Below are 23,957 nucleotides of genomic sequence, written 5' to 3' on the forward strand. Positions count from 1 at the left end.
GAACTCACTCTGTAGACCAGGCTGGGCTCGAACTTAGAGATTCACCTCCCTGCCACCCAAGTGCAAGGATTCCAGGTATGCACCACCTCTGCCTGGTTAAAATTGTTGTTTCTAAATATCAATGTTAATGTTAGTAACCTGGGTGATACATTGCGTCATCAATTCCTGGGTCAGATTGATATGTCTAATGCACCTTCAGTAATGGTCTAGGCAAACTATTCATCATGATTATGGGAAGAAGACAAAGGCTTTTTGTGGGAAAGGAGAGAAGTGAGACCCTGAGGATAGTGACTTATATTCCTGCCTGGTATTGCATATCTTTCCATGCTGTTGTCTGGACAGCATCATTTGTAGTCATTATTGGTCTAGGTAAGGTTTCTCAGTTTGTCTTGTTTGTGAGGATGTTTATTCCTTTGTTACAGTTTTCTGTCTAGATTTTCATTGTGTTGGCTGAGTGTGGCCTCTTTTACTGACATTTTTGTTATGTTCAAGAGAGATTGCTGGTTAATTTTGAAAGCTAGGAGAGGAGTTGGTCAGTAAGAGATGCTCTTCTCAATCCACAAAGAGACAGAGTCAAGAGAGAGGTAAATCTGCCAGCATTTCATTATTTCAGAGCTACAGTCTTCTTAAGGAGCCTCAGTTGAGGGTGTGCCCTCATCAGAATAGCTGGTTGCTATGTCTGTGTGAGATAGTGTGGATGATTGAAGTGGGAAGGGTCTTCCACTGAGGGTGACAATATTCATAAGCCAGTGGGCTTGGGCTGGATGAGAAAGCTACATGAGCATGGGACACTGACCAATGGGGAGGAACATGCATCTGAGCAGTGGGTGCTGAGGTGGTAGGTCCACTGTGGGGTTGGATTGGAAGCATCAACCAGATGTGACTTCCTGTGAGATTTCTACTGGTGCTTCTTACTTGAAAGTTGAGGCCATGACCTATGAATAGCTTCAGTATCATGGCTGATTGTAATTCTGTTAGAAACATCTGGACTAGTTGCTTTCTTGTAGAAGCATGTGTGGTGTCTATGCACTTCTGTCCAAACTATATTTTCCTTTTATAATATACATTAAGAAGGCAGGGTCAGGCCTGGGGAGATGTCTCAGAGGATAAGAGCTCTGGCTATTCTTACACAGTCCATGAGTTCAATTCTATGCAACCACATGGTGACTCATAATTATATGTAATTGGATCTGGGATCTGGTACCCTATTCTGGACTGCAGGAATACATGCAGGGAGAACATTGTATTAGTAATGAATTAATTCCTTATGAAAATACTAACCCTAACCCTGGCATTTTTTCTTTGTGTAATAGGAATACTATTGATTCAGTGGGACCATAAAAAATAATGGTGGTCAGCTTAACCTTAAACCTAAGTTTAATCCTGGGATTATCCTAAATTTCTAATCCTATTTTAACCCCTTAATTTCCTAACCCTAACAACCCCTATCCTGATCCTAACCATGACCCTCTAATCCCCTAACTGAAACCCTGATTTCTGTGTGGGATGCTTCATTTGTTGTATGTAAACTGGTTTGGTTGGTGTAATTAAATCTTAACTGGGGGGGGGGGTCCTGCTTGACTTTAGGATGTGGCCCTCTTCAGTGTCTAATACTCACTACTATGCATTTCAGCTAAGATCACCCCCATAGACTCCCTCTTGCCATCCCTTTCATTGTCTGTGGCACATCCTTAAGCCTTCAACCTTTGAACCCTGACAGCTACAAATTTCAGTTCATTTCCCTGACCCTATGGCCCTTCCTTTTCTCTCACCACACCTGTTCCTTGCCTCCCCTTTCCCTTTCTTTACTACTGGTCCTTCCAGTTCTCTCTCTTTCATCTGCCTCCTATGTCTGCTTTATTTCCACTTCTGAGTGAGATTCAACCATGCTCATTTGAGCCTTCCTTTTCTTTTTTAAAGATTTATTTATTTATTTATTTATTTATTTATTTATTTATTTATTATAAGCAGGATATCTGTCTTCAGACACACCAGAAAAGGGTGTCATATCTTATTATGGGTGGTTGTGAGCCACCATGTGGGTGGCGGATTTGAACGTTGGACTTTCACAAGAGCAGTAAGTGCTCTTACTAGCTGAGTCATCAATTCAAGCACTTAGCCTTACTGCTTGTTTATCGTATTCAAGGCCAAGAAATGTAGTATGGATATCCTGTAACTTATGGTTATTATTCATTTGTTAGTGAGTACATACGTGCATGTCCTTTTGGGTCTGGGATTCCTCATTCAGGATGATATTATCTAGTTGTACACATTTGCCTGCAACAATTTTTGTAAAATAAACATGTCTTTAAGCTGTTTTATATCCATATCTTTAGTTTTGAAATATAGCCACATATATAGGTTCTTTTCTATTTCTCAGGATGGCATATGTTCATGATGTCAATATTATCTGAAATTTCATGGTCATTGTGTGCCTAGTGTATGTCACTCTGCCTCAGTCTTGTGTATGTTCTGAAATGTTTGTATTTCAAAACTCGCATCAGAAGTAATTATTTCTTAAGTATTCCCTGTAAGATCCTGCAATGTGAAATTAACCAGTTCTTGATATATTTAACTTCCCTTGGCTGACAGCCTTTATCAGGGCATTCTATTAATTACCCTTTCTATATACAGAAAAAGATTCATTGTCTCTATGATTTGAGATAGGCTTATCTAGAAAATCTATACTAATCTGTCTGTTTTTTCTCTAATTTCCCATTGATGAAAATTGTCTGGATAATAATAGTGTTCCACAACGATTGCCTTACATGTCTGGCTTTTCATCTGAGGTTGTCTATTACCTATCATCTCTTTAAGGGAGCTTCAGTTTCCCTGATCCAAGCATTTAGCCATAAACAAACCTCCTGTTTGTTTGTTTGTTTGTTTGTTTGTTTTGCGACCGATTTTCTCAATAGCCCTGGCTGTCCTCGAACTCACTTTGTAGACCAGGCTGTTATTCCTGTGTTACAGTTTTCTATCTAGTTTTGTAGAGTGTTGGCTGAGTGTGGCCTCTTTCACTGACCTCTTTGATATGTTCAGGAGAGATTGCTGGTTAATGTTGACTGCTAGGAGAGCAGGTGGGCAGCAAGATATCATGTTGTCAATCCACAAGGGGACAGAGTCAGGAGAGAGGTAAATCTGCGGGCATTTCTCCATGTCAGAGCGACGTTCATCTGAAGGAGCCTCAATTGAGGGTGTGCTCCCATCAGAATGGCCGTTGTTATGTCTGTGTGAGGTAGTGTTCATGATTCTGAGTGTGACAATATTCATAAGCAAGTGGGCCTAAGCTGGATAAGAGAGCGACCTGAGCATGGGACAACACCCAAGCAGGAGAGCAAGCCAGGAGACCAAGCTTGTCCATGTTTTTACCTTCAGTTTGTAGCTCCAGTTTCATAAATCAGGCCTAAACAGACACAGAAAGGTTGAAGATAATCCCATGCATCCTATCACATCACCAAAGACTTCGGCTGGGTTTGAAATAATAAGAGAAGTCCCACATCAACATGGATACCGAACTACACCCTACTCCATGATAACTCGGACAAGGAAGAATTAAAGAAAAAATGATTAGAATTTAGTGAAAATGAAGGCAAAACAAACCCAAACCTTTGACACACAATGGACGCAGTGCTGATAAGAAAACTCGTAGCTCTGATTATTTGTAATTCCCACAAAAAAACATGGATCAGGTGAATAGTCTCCCGCTGAATCCAGACAATGCCGTCCTCAGATGCATATGTGACTGGGGTCCTGCTCAAGCCCAAGTATGCTCTTTGCTGCATGGCTTAGACTCTGTGAGCTCCCAGGGGTCTGGGTTACTGATACTGTTGATCTTCTGAAGTTATTGGAATTCCCTACAGCTCCTTCCATTCTTCTTCTAACTCTTCCATAGCGATCCATGACCTGAGTGCAATGATTGGCTTTGAGTATCTGCATCTGTCTCAGTTGCTGTCAGAGCCTCTCAGAGGACAGCCATGCTAGGCTCCTGTCTGCAAGAACATAGGGTTTCTTCCCTTCTCAAATGGCTGTCTCCCAATATAGATTTTCGTATTAAACAAAAGAATTAAAAACAGTTTATGATAAAATTGAAGATTTTCGTGGAAAATATTTCTGATAATATAGAAGAGGTATATAGAAAAAATTTTAAAGTTTAAAATTTTCATGGAAAGTTAAAGAGTAAAATGATATACATAAAACATTGTTATATTAATTCAAAAATAAAATAGAACCTTTTATGATTGAATTAAAGTTTTACATGGAAAACATTTCTGATAAAATTATAGAACATTTTAGAAAAAGTATTTTAAAATTGAAGATTATCATGGAAAATTTTATATAGATAAAATAATGGTAGGCATCCACCTTCAATTAACTTAGAAAGGATTTTTATATCTACCATTTCATGTATAAAATTGCTATGGAAATATTAAATTTCCATTTTCTAGAAATTTATTAGAAATATTTTTATGTAAATCTTCAATTTTACCTGAAAAGGTTTGTAATTCCACTATCAGTCAGCTTAGAATTATTTTATACCTATCATTTTATCTGTATGATCTCCATTATAGTGTTCAATTTTAACATGTTTTTCTATATATTTTTTCAAATGTATCAGAAACATTTTCCATGTAAATCATCAAGTTTATCAGAAAATGTTTACAATTCCAATGTAGTATTCACAATGAGACAGACCTATGCTTTTCACAATCAGAAAATGGGGGCTTCAGGCCCACCAGACCTTGATGTTGGTGGTGACTCAATACTGGCACTTTGAGCAGCCTGTACAAACCTGTTTTTTATTATGAGCATGTGCCAAGTACCTGGTTGTACATCACATTGGTCTCCCTTGTTATAGTTTGGAGACAGGTTTCTAAACAAACCTGATGAAGGAACATGGGAATCCTAACATCCTAGTCTCTAACCGCCCTGCTTAGCATCCTATCTGTGGGGTGTGTTTAAGGCCGTCCTCCTTCAGCTAAATGCTACTTACTTTCACTATTTCCTAAGCTCGGTAAGACCTTTCCTTTACCAAATCCAATATTCTACACGTCAGTTTAATATTGCAGTGCTCCCCAACACATGAGAGGTCTTTTAAATATTCCACAAAATTAACTGCAGGTAGATCTTACACCTTGGTGTTAACTGCTAAAGGCAGAATTTGTCGAAGATTCCAGAGAAACCAGCGCTGTCCAGTTTTGGCATCCTGCCCATGACATTTCTTCAAGCAAGCCCCTGGTCCAAGTATTTTGAGCAGATTCAGCCCTGATAGTGAAGTCATTCACAGGTCACGGCCTGATCTAGCAAGGGTGGAGCACCACAAGGGACCTCACAGGTGCAAACATCTGGCTACACCTGGCCGACGCTTCCCATGCAGCTCTAGGGAGGACCAACCACCACTGCTCCCACTGCTCATATGTCTGCTCCTCCTTACTATGGGCAGCGACTCTGTGCTCAGCATGTCTCAAAAATGGAGCTTACTATAGACATTTACATGAATAAATTATGAAATTCAAAGCTAAATGGTACTAGAAAAAGGCCTAGTGCTAGGATTGTTTTCCATGTAAATCTCCAATTTTATCAAAATTTTCTAATTCTCTCATTATTGAATTTAGAAATATTTTTATTTCTATCATTTTAGAAGTATCCCTTTCCTTGTAAATCTTCAACTTTCACACTTTTTTCTATGTATTTCTTCAATTTTATCAGGAATATATTCCATGAAAATCTTCCGTTTCATCCCAAATTTTTCTATGTCCTTGGTCATTCAGTAAAAATAAAATTATCTACATTTTTAAACATTATTTTCCAACAAATTCTTCAATTTTAACACATTTTTCAATATATTACTGTAATTTTCTCGGAAATGTTTTACCTGTAAGCCCTCAATTTTATCAGAAAATGTTTCTAGTTTATTTTTCAAGCATTTTAGGAATTTTTTATGTCTACTGTTTATCTGTATTATTTTTCAAATAAACCTTCACTATTTCAAGTTCTACTTCATTTTTTTCAGAAATATTTTCAGTGAATGTTTCTACTACCTTTTTCAATTAGTTTAGAAATAGTTTATATGTCTAATATTTTATCTGTATTATCTTTTCTGATATCTTCAATTATAATACATTTCCTGTATATTACTTCAATTGTATTACAAATATTTTCCATCAAAATCTTCAATTTTATCAAAAATTTTTTCTAGGTTATAGGACAATGTTCTAGGTATATTTTCTATGTTTAATATTTTACTATTATTATTTTCCAATTAATTCTTCAATTTGAACACACACATATATCTTTAATATCACTACAGATATTAGTTAAGATAAACGTTAATTTTATCAGAAAATTTTCTATTTAATTTTTCAATCATTTAGAGATGTTTTTAGGTACACAAAATTATCTGAATAATTTCCAGTGAAAATCTTCAATTTAACACTACTTTTCTATATATTGTTTCAATTATATCATAAATAAATTCCTTGAAAATCATGAATTTTATGAGAAAATGTTTCTAGGTGCTTGATTTAGTAAAGATAATTTATCTTTTTACCATTATTATTTTACAGCATATTCTTCAATTTTAACACTTTTCTTTACAATTTTTTCCTAAAATTGAGTTTGCCTACACTTTTAGTTTTCTTTTTCAACTTTTTATGTGTATTTATTTTCAATGCCAAATCTTAATTTTAAATAATTTTTCTGTATATTTCTTCAATTTTATAAGAAGTATTTTCCATGAAAGCCACCAATTTGATTAGAATTTTTTACATGGGGTGTCAATCAGTTTTGATGTATTATCTATGTCTACACTTTCATGTGTATTGTTTTACATCAAATTCTTCAATTTTAACACACATATTTATATATTTTTTCAAATTCAGTGAAAATGTCACATTGGCATCACTGTCAGTCACTCAGAGACTGCTGGTCCTGCCCCTGATGTCACGCCCACCCTGGCCCTCTCCCATCTATCTCAGCCCCGTGTTGGATTCCCTGACTGTCACCCAGCAACCGCTGGCCACGCCCCCTGACGTCCCTGAGCCACGCCTCCTTGTGACCTTGCATCTCAGCCCCTGGTGGGTGCCATGTTGGCGTCCCTGTCTGTCACCTGGCAACCGCTGGCACCACCCCTGATGTCACCGCAGTGCCCACCCTGCATCCAGCCTCCTGGAATGTTGTCATTTCCTGTCTTCTATTTTATGAATGAAAGTGGGCTGGGAGTTTGAATGTGGGTGTTGGTCAGAGGTCTGGCAGAGGCGGGAAGGAGGGGAGCATGCTCATTTACAGCTGCTGGGATTGCTGAGCTTCCCGGGCTCTGAGCAGCCCGGCCTGGAATTGTGGAATGGGACCTCATTCGCATGCACATCCAGATGAAGCTTGGGCTCCATGCTGCGGGTGTCTGTGAGCTCTTGAGTCACACCACGCTATCCTCCTGTTGTCTCCCCAGAAGCAGTCTGTAAGTTTGGAGAGGCCTGGCAAGACATGGGCTTCCCCGCTCTGTAAAGTTTGCAATGGGGCAGAGTGCAAACCCTCTCTGTGCTCTGGGCTGGGACAGTGGACGGGCAAGGCTCGGGCTTCCTGCTCTGGAAAGTTTGCAGCATGGCCGAGTGCAAACCCTCTCTGTGCTCTTCCAGGCGGGGACAGTGGCTGGGCAAGGTGCAGGCTTCCCGCTCTGCTCTGGAAAGTTTACAGTGGGGCAGAGTGCAAACCCTCTCTGTGCTCTGGGCAGGGACAGTGGCCGGGCAAAGCGCGGGCTTCCTGCTCTGGAAAGTTTGCAGCAGGGCGGAGTGCAAACCCTCTCTGTGCTCCTCCAGGCGGGCACAGTGGCCTCCTAGCACGACCCTCCTGTGGGAACAGAAGCCGAGCCTGACCGCCATGGATCGCTGGGCTATGTACCCGGCCCTGGCTTCTGGCTGTGAGCTGCTGAGACTGGTAGGGAATTGACAGGCCAATAAACTGCATCCTGTTCCTTAAAGACACAAGCTGGGCTCCGAAACGACAAAGACCTGGTAGAGTTTACAGAGTTCTGGGCTAGCGCTTTCCCAAGGAACATAAATGATCAAGTTGCAGCTGGCTGGGGTCAAGGGCCGTGGGATGGGCAGGGCTAGGTCCCAGGGTAACTTGATTTTTGTTTGTTTGTTTGTTTGTTTTTTAGTTTTGTTAATTTCTGTAGTAGTTATTTTTTATTGCTTTACTTTAGATGCTTAGTGTTTCAGTTATTGTGCAGTAAAGGGACTTTTCCCCAATCTCTTTGGTATTTTGCATGCTTTTACATTATCTCTGGCTATATATTTATAATAACTCTGGCTATTCTCACACAGGCACCTTCTTTAGTTTAGGAAATTTTCATTTAGGATTTTATTGGAAATGTTTTCTAGACATTTATGCTGATTGATCTTCTTCACTCTTGCCCTCACCTTCTCCTTCTAAGGTGTTCCCTGTGGGTGTGTAGCTTGAATGCTTCTCTGTGTCCTGCTCTGAGCTCTGCTGTTGTGTGCTGTGAGGGGACCTCAGGGAAATGCTGAAATCAAGACATGGTGAGTACAGGATAACTGCCCAGGATGGGGAGGAACATGCAGCTGAGCTGTGTGCACTGGGGTGGTGGGTCCTCTATGGGGTTGGATCAGAAACATCAGCCAGATGTGACTTCCTGTGAGGTTTCTAGTGGTGCTGCTACTTACTTCATAGTTCAGGCCATGATCTCTGAATAATTTCAGTATTATGGCTGATTGTAATTCTGTCCAAAACATCTGGACCAGTTGCTTTTTTGTAGCAGCATGGGTGGCTTCTATGACTATGCATCACCTGTGTCCAAACCTTTTTGTCTTTTATAATATACATTAAGAAGGCAGGAATAGGCCTGGAGAGATGGCTCAGAGGTTAACAGCTCTGGCTGTTCCAACACAGGTCAGGAGTTCAATTCTTAGCAACAACATGGTGGCTCATAATCATAGGAAATGGAATCTTTTGCCCTCTTCTGCTCTGCAGGAATACATGCAGAGAGAATATTGTATAAGTAATGAATTAATTCCTTAAAAATAAGACAATAGTTATGAATCTAATAATTCTAATATGTTTAGTGTTTTGATTATTACGTGGCAAAGGGACTTTTTCTCACTCAGTTTGGTATTTTTGATGCTTCTTGTACGTTACCAGGCACCTTCTTTAGTTTAAGAAAGTTTTCATTTATGATTTTATTGGAAATGTTTTCCAGACCTTTATCATCATCAACTCCTCCTCCTCCTCCTCCTCCTCCTCCTCCTCCTCCTCCTCCTCCTCCTCCTCCTCCTCCTCCTCCTCCTCCTCCTCCTCCTCCTCCTCCTCCTCCTCCTTCTTCTTCTTCTTCTTCTTCTTCTTCTTCTTCTTCTTCTTCTTCTTCTTCTTCTTCTTCTTCTTCTTCTTCTTCTTCTTCTTCTGCTGCTGATTCTGCTGCTTCTGCTGCTTCTCGCGCCTTCTCCTCCTCCCTCCTCCTCCTTCTTCTCCCTTCTCCTCCTCTTTCTCCTCCTCCTCCTCCTTCCTTTTTCCAATCGTTTGTGATTTGGCCGCCTTCTCATAAGTTGCAGAACTCTTTGTGGGTTAGTACCAGGAAAGTTTATAATACAGATTTTTTGACCACTGTATCTAATTTTTTCTTTTTTAATTAGATATATTCTTTATTTACATTTCAAACTTTGTCTGCTGTCCTTGAGCCCACCTCTCCTGAAAATCCATTAAGCCATCTCACTTCCCCAATCAACCCTCCCCCCGCCCTCTGTCCTGGTAATCCTCTACACTGTAGCATCAAATCTTTCCAGGGCCAAGGGCCTCTCCTCCCTTTGGTGTCTCTAACAAGACCGTCCTCTGTTGCCGATGTGTCCGGAGCCATGAGTAATTCCATGTGTACTCATTGGTTGATGATTTTGTCCCTGGGAGCTCTGGGAGTACTGGGTGACTCATTGCTGTTCCTTCTGTGGCACTTCAAAGCCCTTCAGCTCCGTGGGTGCTTTCTCTAGCTCCCCCATTGCGGACAAATATCTCACAGTTATTAATAGTAACTATACATAATAGTCCGTCCAACTCTAGTGCTTTAAATCTTATTATAAACACCAAGTCTTTTGTGTCTTTTACTAGGAATACTTATCATTCAATTGTGGTAAAAAATAATAATAATATTTACCACAAAAAGGTGGCTTTAATTATTGTTTCTGTCCAATGATTGGGATGAAAAATAAGATGACCAATGATACTCAGTAGTCTTGGCTCTTTTTCTTTCTAGAAAATGTGCTTTCAGAAAGCTTTTTAAGAAGATAAAAGGATGGCCTTGAACTACAACTATATAGGATCAGAGTAGAAGACATAGAAGTCTCTCTATATAAATACTTCTTTTTTAAGACCATTAAATGTTAACAAAAAAAAGTTAAAGTAGTTTTAACAAATAAATCCACAATTTAATGTCAGAACATTAATTCAGGAGTGGGGAATAAAATATTTTTATTCCCCTTTTCTAAGTTTCAATGATACCACATTTTAAACGTATCATAGTTTATCAAAGGATTAAATGTAAAATTATTGTTTTTCCTTAAAGAAAATTGACCAAGCATTTCTTTAAAAAAAGATTTATTTATTTATTTATTTCATATATGGGAGCATACAGAAGAAGAGGGCAGAGGATCCCATGACAGATCTTAGTGATCCACCTTGTGGTTGCTGGGAATTGAACTCAGAACCTCTGGAAGAGCAGCCAGTGCTCGTAAATGCTGAACCTTCTCTCCAGCCCTGAAATACATTCAATACATCAAAAATAATTTACTCAGTATGTCTTTAGACAAATTCACATTACTAACTAGTTATTCCTTCTACAAGTTATACAAATACTGGCCACCCATATCCTCTCATTTCATAGAGTTTTAATAACATTTAAAAAGGCCTGCTGTGATTATATTAATTCAAAGGAGTTGACGGTATGAAAATGGTTGTTGTTTAATTTAGACAATAAGTCACAAGCCCTGTGCTGATCTTTCTATCTTAGTATATTTATTGGTATGTAATGAGGCCTTTTGAGATATAAATATTGTTTGAATTATTAAAGTGTTTATGTCTATATAAACATTTACACATATATATTTCATTTTCAAGAGACACAAGTATCTTTCTTACATTGAGTGAAGATAATGTCCAATATGAATATCAAATCCAGATCTAGGAAAACAAAAATCTTTACAACTAATTTAGAACCCTAAGGGAGAGTGACATTATGATATACTAGAATTGGGATAGGGTTCATAGAGATATCACTGTGACCAGATCTGTATGTTTACATATATAATGTCCTTAAAAGTAGACATTACAATTTAAATATATATCCTCCTTTTACCTATTCCAAATACAGATTCAGATACATAATATCATTTCATATTTATTTTACCTGTGGACATTTTTTGATTAAATATATTTTTGTCTATTCATATTATTTTTTAAGTTTTATTTATTAAGAATAAAATTAACTTAGTCAAAGTTAACCAGTTTACTTTACTTGTAATCTATTTGGTATTAAAAAAAATGTAAAGAATAAACAATGATTCCATGTGAGTATTCTATACATAAGTAATAATAGACAAATTTCATTAAACCATGAGTTTATGTTTATTGCTTGTCTGAGACTCTTTTTCCATAATTTTGATTGATTATCTTGTGAAAGCTTCACATAGAGATCTTTAGTGAGCATATTTTTAGTTTGGACAGAAAATAAACCATACATATCTAGAGCAGAATAGTATTGAAGAGAATTTTATCTCAGAGGAAAATTAGCTGACAAAAAATTTAACTAACAGTAAGACCCAGCATAGTGTTGCACAATTATTCTTTGCTGGCAACAATCTGTCTGGCCCTTGGCAACTTATCCCTTGATTATCTGCTTGATTTTCTGAATATAAAAGTCATCACTTCCTTTGTTAATATGCTAGTTTTGACATAGTATGGATAAACTTTTAGGTTCTATAGATAAACAATTGAATGAATAAGGTAGAAGATATCAAAATAAGAACAAAACAAAACATTAAGATTTAAAATAAATAACTTAGAGGTCTGATATTTTGTGTAATAGGGATCCTATTGATTCAGTAAGTCCACCAAGAATAATGATGGAGACCATTTTGTCTTGTACCATTTGATTATATTTACTAAAGCTGTGGTGAAGATATATGGCCCATGCAATATTTATGATGTCATTACCAAAGAGGGGCACCGAGTCCCATGATTTTGTCCATCTTATGAAACTGAGAACAAAAAATAGTTCTATTGTTTTCTTTTGTATGTAAACTGGGACCCATAATAATGTAAAGTTATTTCCCTTCTGGGGGGAATATTTTGATCTTATGAAAAAGAGGTCTAGGAAGGCAAATGAGCAAAAAGATAGAAACTGAGTTCACAGAGCACAACAAGCAAATCTTTGACCTAATCCTGAGACTGACCCTAACCCTAACCCTGACATTTCTTCTTTAGGTAGGAGGGATACTATTGATTCAGGGGATCATCACGAATAAAGGTGACCACATTAACTCTACCCCTGAGCCTAACCCTGGGACTTATCCTAAATCTCTAATCCTATCTTAACTCCTTAATTTCCTAAGCATCCTAACCCTAACAACCCTTATCCTGATACTAACCATAATCCTCTAATTCCCTAACCCTATCTCTAATCCTGCTTATTCTGGGGGATGTTTCTTAATTATACATTTTCAACTGAGAAACCCTTTCTTAATCTTGATCTTTTGAGATGTTCTGATCCACCTTTGACCTAGGCTATATGTGCTTTTTGCAACGTACCTATAGAAATGTCATGAAAAGGTAGTTCTTTTGTTTTGGTACTTGTACTATTTTATTTTATAAAACAAAGATGATTTATTTGTTTTTTAAACTAGCATTAGGTAGTACTTATTTCTTAATTATTTTGGTATATAAAGACCAGTTGTAATATCCTGCAACATGAAATCAAAAAGTCCTGATTTTTCTAATTTTCATTGGCTGACAGCCTTTATTGGGACATTCTGTTAACTACCTATTCTATATACATAGAAAGATTCATTTTCCCTATGATTTGAGATAGGCTTATCTAGATAATCTATTCTATTCCAATTGTGCTTTTTCTCTTCTTTGCCACTGATGAAAATGTGCTGACTAGTAATAAAGCTCAACAGTGATTCCCTTATGTTTCTGACTTTTCTCCTGGGGTTGTTCCATATTTATCATCTGTTGTAGGGAGCTTCAGTTTTCCTGAGCCAAGCATTTATCCATAAATAAAACTCTTGGTTTATTTCTGTCTGTTGAGTTTTGTTGACAGGGTTTTCTCTGTATAGCACTGGCTCTTCTGGAAATCATTCTGTATATCAGGCTGGACTCAAACTCAGAAATCCACCTGCCTCTGCCTCCCCAGGACTGGGATTACAGGCGTGCACCACCACTGTTTGGCTAAAGTATTTGTTAGCAAAAATCCATCTCGAATGTTAATAGCCTAGGTGTTGCATTGGGTCATCCATTCCTGGGTCACATACGTATGTACCTCCAAATCACCTTGTGTAATAGTCTATGCAAGCTATTTATCTTCATTATGTGAAGAAGATAAGTGATTTGAGGAAAATCTCAGGCAAGTTCATAAGTCAGGTCCCGGGTAATCACAGGGTCATGGTTCTTAGAGGGAAAGAACAGACTAGACAGAGCTGGAATGGTGTGTCCTCCTGCAGGACTGGGTGGTGGTGTGAGATTCATCTTGGAATCTGATTTGAATTGCTAATGGGGTGCAAACCACACCTGAAATGTGGAAAAGGTCTGGCCCTAGACTGGAAGCACACTTTAACCTGAGGAGCTAAGACTCACTGGCCAATCAAGGCCTCCCGGCAGACCTGCCAGTCAAAGAGGTGGGATAATCTGGGTGTCTTTCTGTGTGTTAATTGGGGCTGCTCAGCTTGAATGGTTCTCTGTGTCCTGCTCTGAGCTCTGCTGTTGGGTGCTGTGAGGGGACCTCAGGGAAACTCTGAAATAAAGACATGGTGAGCACAGGATATCTGCCCACAATGGGGAGGAACATGCTGCTGAGCTGTGGGACCAGGTGTCATGGGTCCAGTATGGGGTTGGATTAGAAACATCAGCCAGATGTGACTTCCTTTTAGGTTTCTAGTGGTGCTTCTTACATGCTAGTTCATGACCTCTGAATAACTTCATTACCATGGCTGATTGTAAATCTGTCCAAAATATCTGGTCCAGTTGCTTTCTTGTAGAAGCATGGGTGGTTTCTGTGCATCTGCAGCACCTCTGTCCAAACCATTTGGTTTTTTATAATATACATTAAGAAGGTAGGGTTAAGCCAGGTGGTGGTGGCGCACACCTATAATCACAGTATTTTGGAGGCAAAGGCAGGCACATTTCTGAATTTGAGGCCAGGCTCGTCTACAAGAGTGAGTTCCAGGACAGCCAGGGCTACACAGAGAAACCCTGTCTCAAACAACAAACAAACAAACAAACAAACAAACAAACAAACAAAGTAGGGTTAGGCCTGGATAGATTGCTAAGAGGTTAAGAGTTCTGTTCCCACACAGGTCATGAGTTCATTTCTTAGCAACCTCATGGTGCCACACAACTATTTGTAATGGAATCTGGTGCCCTCTTCTGGCTTGTAGGAAAATATGCAGGGAGAATATTATATAAGTAATGAATTTATTCCTTAAAATAAAGTAGATGGATGTGAATCTAGTAGCTTTGATTTCATTCATTTCTAGTTTTTGTTTTGTTTAGTTTGTTAATTTTTCCTCTTTTTCCTGCTGTAGTTTTTTTTTTTTTAATATTTCTTAAACGGTTTATTTTTCTTTTAAATGTTTAGGGTTATGACTATTATGTAGCAAAGGGACTCTTTCCCAATCTGTTTGGTATTTTTGATGCTTCTTGTACATTAACAGACACCTTCTTTAATTTAGGAAAAATTTTCATTTATGATTTTATTTGAAATATTTTCTAGACTTTTATGTTGATTGATCTTCTTCTTCTCCTTCTTCTTCCCCTTCTCCTTCTCCTCCTCCTCCTCCTTCTCCTCCTCCTCCTTTTCCTCCTCCTCCTTTTCCTCCTCCTCCTCATCTTCCTCCTCCTCCTCCTCCTCCTCCTCCTCCTCCTCCTCCTCCTCCTCCTCCTCCTCCTCCTCCTCCTCCTTCTTCTTCTTCTTCTTCTTCTTCTTCTTCTTCTTCTTCTTCTTCTTCTTCTTCTTCTTCTTCTTCTTCTTCTTGCTCCTCTTCTTTTTCTCCTTCTCCTCCTCTTCCTCCTCTTCTTCCATCTCCTTCTTCTCTTCCTCTACAATATCCTAATTGAAGATGTCTGATGCAAAAGTGGATATTTGGGGCAAGGGAGAGGAGCAAGAACCTGAAGAGGTATATTTTCTTATATTTCAGTAGAATGTTCTCTAAATATCAGATGGATTCATATTCATTCTGTCAGTTACAGAAGACACTACTCTAAACAAAACAAAAGTACATAATAGCCCTCATGCACATATACACAGTGATTTCAATACCGCTCTCTCACCAGTGGACAAATTCTCCAGACCAAAACTAAACAGAAATATTCCAGCTAAAAAAATCAAAGCATCTAATTATAATTTTTAATGATGAAGAGACCATGGAAAATAGAAATAAGAGATTACAGCACTGACACTGGTTTTACATATCTTTCTATGCTGGTCCTAGATATTAGCATTTTTGGTGATTATTGGTCTAGGTACTAGTTTCTCAGTTTGTCTTGTTTTTGTGGGAGTGTTATTCCTGTGTTACAATTTTCTTTGTAGATTTTTAGAGTGTTGGCTGAGTGCTGGCTCTTTTACTGACCTGTTGTTAAATTCAAGAGAGATTGCTGGTTGATGTTGGAATCTAGGAGAGGAGGTTGGCAGGGTAAGAAAATCCTAGCAATCCATAAGGAAACATAATCAGGAGAGAGGTGAAGTTGATAACATTTCAACCTTTCCGAGCTACAGTCATCTGAAGGATGGCTGGTGGCTCAGTCTCTGAGAGTTTCCTAGTGCCCAGGTTAGTTGACACTGAGGGATTTCTTATGGGTTTCTTTTTCTATGGAGACCCTCATTTCTTTCCCCAACTCTTCCAAAGATCCCCTGTGTTCTGTGCAAACAATTATGCTAAGCTACTCTCAGGAAGTATAACAAAGTATATCCTCAGTATAGTCAGGGATTGGTGATTGCCCATGGGATGCTTCTCAATTTGAGCAGGGTATAGTTTGGTGAGTCCCTCATTCTCTGCTCCATATTTTTGCCTGTATTTCTTGTAGACAAGATAAATTTTGGTTGGAAAGGTTTTTGGTTTGGTTGGCATAGTTAACTTTCCACTGGGAGTTCTGCCTGTCTTTAGGGTGTGGCCCTCTTCAGTGTCCAAATCTCACTGCTATGTATTTCAGCTATTATATCCCCCCATAGACTGCCTGTTGCCCTCCCTTTCACGGTCTGTAGCAGATTCTAAAGATGCCTAAGCTCTTAGATCCCTGTCAGCTGGAGATTTCAATTCATTTTCCTTGTCCTATGGCCCTTCCTTTTCTCTCACCACAGCTGTTCCTTACCTCCCCTTCCCATTTTTTAACTACTGGCCCTTCCAGTTCTCTCTCTCTCTTTCATCTGCCTCCATTGACTGTTTTATTTCCACTTCTGAGTGTGATTCAACCATGCTTATTTTAGCCTTCTTTCTTTTTAAAAATATATTTATTATTTATATGTAAGAACCCTGTATCTGCTTTCAGACACACCAGAGTAGGGCATCAGATCTCATTACTGGTGGTTGTGAGCCACCATGTCAGTGCTGGGATATGAACTCAGGACCTTCACAAGAGGAATCAGTGCTTTTGCCAACTGAGCCATCTATCTAGCCCCTGAGCATTCTTTCTTGTTTAGCTTCTTCAGGTCCAAGAAATATCATGCATATATCCTGTACTTTATGGTTATTATCCATTTGTAAGTGAGTACATGCATGCATGTCCTTTTGGGTCTGGGATACTTCTCTTAGGATGATAGTATCTAGTTGTATCCATTTGCCTGCAAGATTCATATTGTTCTAGTTTTTATTAGCTGAATAGTATTCCATTTTGTATATGTATTCTGTATCCAAATTTTGGTTGGCGGCCTTATTGACTTTTTTCAGTTTCCAGCTGTTATAAGTAAAACAGATATTAACTTAGTGGAACACATACTCTAGTGGTTCGATGTCCTAAGAACATATCCTAAGTGTAACATGTCCTGCTGCAAAATCTTAAATTCATGGAAGGAGTAGGCAATGTGTTTCCTAGTCCCGAGAAGGAACTTTAAATAAAACCTGCTGCAAATATGGACCAAGTGAGGCAGAGTCCATCATCTTAGAAGCCAAACTTAAGAGGATCTTTTATATGGTGTGGCTTCTGAGAACTGATAGATGATAAATTCGAGTTCCTGGATTCTTCCTGGATGGTTTCAATTTGGCACGATTCCAGCCATCTTTTGGCAGAGTCAGAGCCATGGGAAGACTCCATGAGAGTTCATTGCAGTGAAATTATGAGGATGATTCTTGAGTTGCATTTTGTGACCACAGTTTGTTGAGATAACTAAAGCATAGGTAAATCTTCCATGGAGAGATGTATACAAGGAGAGGATGTACCCAAGCTGTTACAAGAGGTGACCTTCAAGATTTTGCCTTGTGTGTCAGAAGAGACTTTAGATGTTTGAACAGTGTAGGAGTTCCTGCAGACTGTTAGGATCCCTGAAGAAAGACTGAATGCATTTTCATCACCGGATGAATATTTGCCCATAGTGTCAAGGGTCAGGATGCAGTTGATTGAAACAAAAAGCTTCTAGATAGAATGATGTCTTTGGCTGGTTGTCTGTCCTGTCTGACTTTCTTTGTGAAGCTTGTGGAAGATCTTCTGGTAGGAGCCATTCTAGATACCTTCCAGGATAGTGTTTATAGAATGAAAATTTTATTTTTTCTCTCTTTTTTTGCTTTTCCGATAATTTATATATTCATTGTCACCCTTATCACTATCCCCATTATATGTCCCTTGCTATGGCAGAGTCCCTCCCCCAGTCTCCTCTGTTTTTCTTTGAGAGGTTGTGGGGCCCCCAGGTATTCCCAAAATTGATGCATCAATTCTCTCGTGAGTTAAGTACATCCTCTCTCACTGAGGCCAGACATGGCAGCCCAGTTAAGGAAACAGATTCAAAATATATCCCACCCCCACAGCTATAGGTAAAGCCCTTGCTAGAGTTGTTAGATGACCTTCGGAACCTCTGCGCTGCACATCTGCTATATATGTGCCAGGGGCCTTAGTCAATTCTGTGTATGCTATTTGGTTTGTGGCTTAGTCTCTGAGTGTCCTCAAGGGTGCTTGTTACTTGAGTCTCTTGGTCTTCCTGTGGAGTTCCTATCCTCCTCAGGGGTTTCAATCTTCCTGCCAACTCTTCCCCAAGATTCCCCAAGGTCCATGCAAGGTGTGACTCTGGATCTGTGCAGCTTTTTCAGCCAGCTGGTGGGTGGATCCTCTCAATAGACAATTAATCCAGGCTTCGGTGTGGGAGCATAATAGAGTGTCGTTAATAATGTCATGGATTGGTGTCTGTCCATAGGATGGCACTCTCAAGTGGGGCAAATTTTCATTGGCTATGCCCTCAGTCTCTGCTTCAGAATTTACCCAGCATTTCTTTATAGGGGAACCATTGTGTCCTTGGTGTGTACTGTGCTGTGGTTGAAACTGACCACTCAACTTTCTCCTCATGCTCCCATATATGCACTATAATCTCTTTCCTTAAATCATATAAAATGCAATATGTACATTTGCTATTCAGTGATAATCTATTTTACAAGTCTAGTTGTTTATATTTTTATATTTATTTTATTTTTTGCTTTTCTTTTCCAAACCAAATTTTGCTGTGTAGCTTTGTCTGTCCTTAAAGTATTAGTGAAACCACAAAAAACACATGTCTTATATTTGTAATATAAGCATATTTTTGTGTGGTTTTTCATCCATATCTTTAGTATTGAAATTTGACCAAATGTTATAGATTAAACTTCATATTTCTGCCAGGTGAGTACAGATGTTCTGTGAATTTATAATTCTTTGTCGGAACTTTCATAAAGAACTTTGAGTTCAGTGTCATTTTTTCCCATGGTTGTTTTTTGTAGGGATTGAGGGTCTTAAAATATACATTTTAGTCTCCTAGAACACATTACAAAGGCCATTCCGGTGTCTAGGTAAATGGCATACACCTGCCTGTGCCTCTGTGATTAAAGATATGAGAAAATACACCCAGCTTGCCCATCATGTTTGTAGTTAGTAATTGTTCATATAATTTTTCAGATGTGTGCTCGGTATTGTGGATCTGTTTCTTCTGCATCTCCCTCTCAATTTGCAATTCTCTGGCGAGGCTGTATCCTATTCAAAGTGTTCAAAAGTGACACAGGTGAATCTTATAATTCAAGGTCCTTCTAAAATGAAACATTGATTATAACTTCTGAGTCAGAGATCAAGTGAAGCAAGTGCCAAAATTATATGAATATGTTTTTGAGGAAGCATATATTTCCTTTACAGTGATGATAGTTTCATGTTTTGTGTTGTGCACATGTATGGAATATTTAGGATACTGTGACATTTGATGATTTGTATGTGAACTTCACCGAGGAAGAGTGGAATTTGCTGGATCCTTCCCAGAAGAGTCTCTACAAAAATGTGATGGAGGAAACCTACCTGAACCTCAAAGCTATCGGTAAGACTGTTATTTTTCTTTCAGAAGGAAACAAATGTTTCTTGGTTATTTATGATCTTCTATTATTTTACTTGTATGAAAATTGAGCTGAATAATTCAGTTTCACTGAATTTTCACTGTAACTATCACGGTGCAGTTAAAATTCACGGTACCTTTAAATTTGGCTATTTTCAAATACTATATCATTCACTTTCTGGTACTGTGTTTTAGGCTATAATTGGGAAGAGCATCATCTTGAAGAACATTATCGAAATAATAGAAGTCATGAAAGGTAATTTTCATGTTCAAGCTGATACAAATTTGTCTCTGAGAAAATTTTAGTATTTTATGGAATCTCCAACAAAAAGCAAGAGTGTAAAAAAGCAGTCATTTAAGTGTAGATGTGATTATAATATTCTTACAAAACCATGTACCTCAAGATCCGGTATCTGATTTGGGTATCCATTTGATAGGTAGCTCCATTAGACCTGTGCTGTGGATCTGCCAATCTGTATTGTCTCATAGTATTTAGAAATTGCACATTGAATAGTGATAAATTTATATCCAAAACATTCTAATAAGCAAATAGTCCATAGAAAATTTGGTGATACTAATATTCTTGTAGTAATATGGTTCAGTTTGGTGAGAGGGCATTTTATGAGAATCAAGAATATTGTTGTGGAGAAACATTAGTCCTTATTGCACATGTTATAAGAAACAAAAATTCAAACAGTGTGAATGCAATGCGTAAACCTTTCATTTATCATTCTTTTTATTAGGTATATCATGTGTCACAATGGATAAAAATCATGCGAGCATAGGGATATAGAAAGAAGAAACATAAAACATGAAGATATGTAGTATTCTGCCTTTGGAAGAAATTAGGAATATGAAAGACATTTGTAATTAGTTGGGTTTTTAGCTTTATAGGGAATATCCCAAAACTCACAGTGTAAAAAAAAACTTTATGGGTACTAGGAATTTGGAAATTTTTCTGTGTGTCCTGGTTCCCAGTCACATGTGTTGTAATTCACACTAGAGGAAAAATATGAATACAATCAGTGTTATACAGACCAGAGTTTTTCTAACTTTATTCAGATAGCTAATATACATCATATAAAAAGAGGGGATTGTAAATATGAGCCATGTAATAACCATCACAGGTGTCTTGAACATGATGAGGGAGAAAAACATAAACATAGAAAGTGCTAAAACCTTAAGATCTGATGCTTCTTTACCATTAGACAAATTGTAAACATAATTCATATTAATTACATGATTAATCAGAGTAATGAATGTGGTAAAGATTTCACATGTGGTAATTATCGTTGCAGGCATGTAAGAAGATATACTGGAGTGAAACCCTATGAGTGTAATATATGTGGTAAAGCCTTTACAAGATGCAGAAATCTCCAATATCATAAAACAACACATACTGGAGAAAAACCTCATGAATGTAATCAATGTGGTAAAGCCTTTGCAAGACCCAGTGATCTCCAAAGACATAAAATGATACATACAGGACAGAAACCTTATGAATGCGATCAATGTGGTAAAGCCTTTGCACAGCGCAGTAATTTTCAATATCATAAAAGAACACATACTGGAGAGAATCCTTATGTATGCAATCAATGTGGGAAAGCCTTTGCATGTCACAGTACTTTCAAATACCATGAAAGAACACATACTGGAGAGAATCCTTATGTATGCAGTCAATGTGGTAAAGCTTTTACAAGACCCAGTCATCTCCAGTATCATAAAAGAACACATACTGGAGAGAAACCTTATGAATGTAATCAATGTGGTAAAGCCTTTGCACAGCACAGTCATCTCCAATATCATAAAATAACACATACTGGAGAGAAACCTTATGAATGTAATCAATGTGATAAAGGCTTTGCATATCACAGTGATCTCCAAAGACATAAAAGAACACACATGGGAGGGAAGCCTTATGAGTGCAATCAATGTGGTAAAGCCTTTGCACAGCACAGTTATCTCCAAATTCATAAAAGAACACATACTGGAGAGAAACCTTATGAATGTAATCAATGTCGTAAAGCCTTTGCAACACCCATTTATCTCCAAAGACATAAAATGACACATACTGGAGAGAAACCTTATGAATGTAATCAATGTGGTAAAGCCTTTACATGGCACAGTGATCTCCAAAGACATAAAAGAACACATACTGGAGAGAAACCTTATGAATGTAATCAATGTGGTAAAGCCTTTGCACAGCGCAGTCATCTCCAATATCATAAAAGAACACATACTGGAGAGAAACCTTATGAATGTAATCAATGTGGTAAAGCCTTTGCAAGACCCAGTCATCTCCAATATCATAAAAGAACACATACTGGAGAGAAACCTTATGAATGTAACCAATGTGGTAAAGCCTTTGCAAGACCCAGTCATCTCCAATATCATAAAAGAACACATACTGGAGAGAAACCTTATGAATGTAATCAATGTGGTAAAGCCTTTACCAGACCCAGTCATCTCCAGTATCATAAAAGAACACACACCGTACAGAAAACTTATTAATATAATCAATGTGGTAAAGTGTTTTCACCTGGGATAAGTCTCCAAATTCTGTGTGCTGGAGAGAAACATAATGAATATGATCATGAATTAAGTGGGAATTAGGAGGGTATCATAGTAGGATATTATAGACATGGGTGCTTGGAATTATTTACACTCTGGAGATTTTTTTTTTTTTTATGCTTTTGCAAAGAAGTTTGCTGCCCTCATCTGAAGAGTTTCCTTGAGGTTAAGGTAAAGATTTTTACATTAATTGTATTGACAAAGTAAGTCATGAAAATCACCCCATAGAATTTGGCATGAAAATTATTAACAAACATAGAAACTAAGAAAGGAAATATAAAAAAGAAAGGTTCAAAATACAAGGCTTTATCAGAAAGTTGAATGAAGTTTAATCTTCTGATCAAGGATATTCAATAGCATTAAAGGAATGGTTACATTAGGACAAGATTACATTCAGCTAAACATATGGATTTGCAGTTGTATGAAAGTGAACTGTATCATGTTAGGAATTATTATTACCTGGTTATTGTTTTTATGTAGACATATGAAGATACAAGTATGTGTCAAATTGCTAAGGGATAGATTTGGATTCTAGGTTCTGAATTTAAAATATAAGCAGAAAGGGTTAATTCATGTCATGATGTTACATGCTTTTTAAGCCACCATTCAGGAGACAGAGTCATGCAGATCTTTGAGATCAAGGTTGATCTCTAAGGAGTTCCAGGAAAGCCAAGATTAGGCAGTGATGTATTTGAAATATTGAAAGCTGCTGATAATGGAATAGAGGGAGCCATGTTCCAGCTCCAGTAAGCACCAGAACTCCAAGAATTTTATCCTGAAGTGATGTTGAATATTGTCAGAGAATTCTACATTACCTCATGAGATGATCTATTCTTGGTTTTTCTTACACTTTAATCCCATTATGTTGAACCATCACTGTTTCTAGAATGAAGCCTTCCTCACTGTTAGTGGTGGATGATCTTTTAATGTGTTTCATATTGTATTTTATTTGTTTAATCTTTTAAGTATTTTTGAATCTGTGGTTTTAGGGATAATTGGTCTGTAATTCTCTTTAATTGCTCAGTCTTTCCTGACTGGATATATGAGTAATCAGGGGTTCAGAACATAAATTGACTAATATTTATTTCGTTTCTATATTGTTGAATACAGTGAATTCTTGTTAAATTCTCTTTGAAGGTCTGGTAGGATTCTACCGTAAAACTCATAGACGTGGGCTCATATTGGGGACATATTTTTAATGAATTCTGTTTTCCTTTATGTTTATGTTAGTTTAAGTTGTTTTTCTCTAGTTTAATTTTGGGATGTGGAATCTATTGAGGAAGTTAGGTATTTCTTTGGAATTTCCAAGTTGGTGGAATGCACCCTTTTTAAACTATGTCTTTACGACTCTCTGGATTTCTTCATTACCTGTTATTTAATCCCCCATTTCATTTTAGATTTCATTAATTTGTATATTCTTTATCTTTTAATAGGGGTTTGTTTATCTTGTCTAATAAAAGGATCAAAAGACCAACTCCATGTCTCATTAATTCTTTGAATTGTTCTCTTTCTATTTTATCAATTTCATCCCCCAACTTGAAACTTTCTTGATGTCTCCTCCTTGTTTTCTTTGCTCCCTCACTTCTTTTTGTTGTAGCCTTTAAAACATCCTGTTAAATTGCCAGCA

The 23,957-nt window shown here is 37.8% G+C and overlaps 1 protein-coding gene across 1 annotated transcript in view; it reads left to right on the top strand.

The window, feature by feature from the left end:
• The window catches only part of LOC127669346 (zinc finger protein 431-like), a 78,487-nt gene extending 56,155 nt beyond the window's left edge, over positions 1-22,332 (top strand). Inside the window, exons 4-6 of the mRNA XM_052163158.1 lie at positions 19,618-19,744; positions 19,955-20,015; positions 21,058-22,332. Coding sequence (XP_052019118.1) covers positions 19,618-19,744; positions 19,955-20,015; positions 21,058-22,270 — 1,401 coding nt within the window. The 3' untranslated portion in view covers positions 22,271-22,332. The remainder of the gene's footprint in view (positions 1-19,617; positions 19,745-19,954; positions 20,016-21,057) is intronic.
• Positions 22,333-23,957: the final 1,625 nt, after the last annotated feature.

This window comes from Apodemus sylvaticus, chromosome 19 (assembly GCF_947179515.1).
Source record: "Apodemus sylvaticus chromosome 19, mApoSyl1.1, whole genome shotgun sequence".
NCBI classification, from domain to species: domain Eukaryota; kingdom Metazoa; phylum Chordata; class Mammalia; order Rodentia; family Muridae; genus Apodemus; species Apodemus sylvaticus.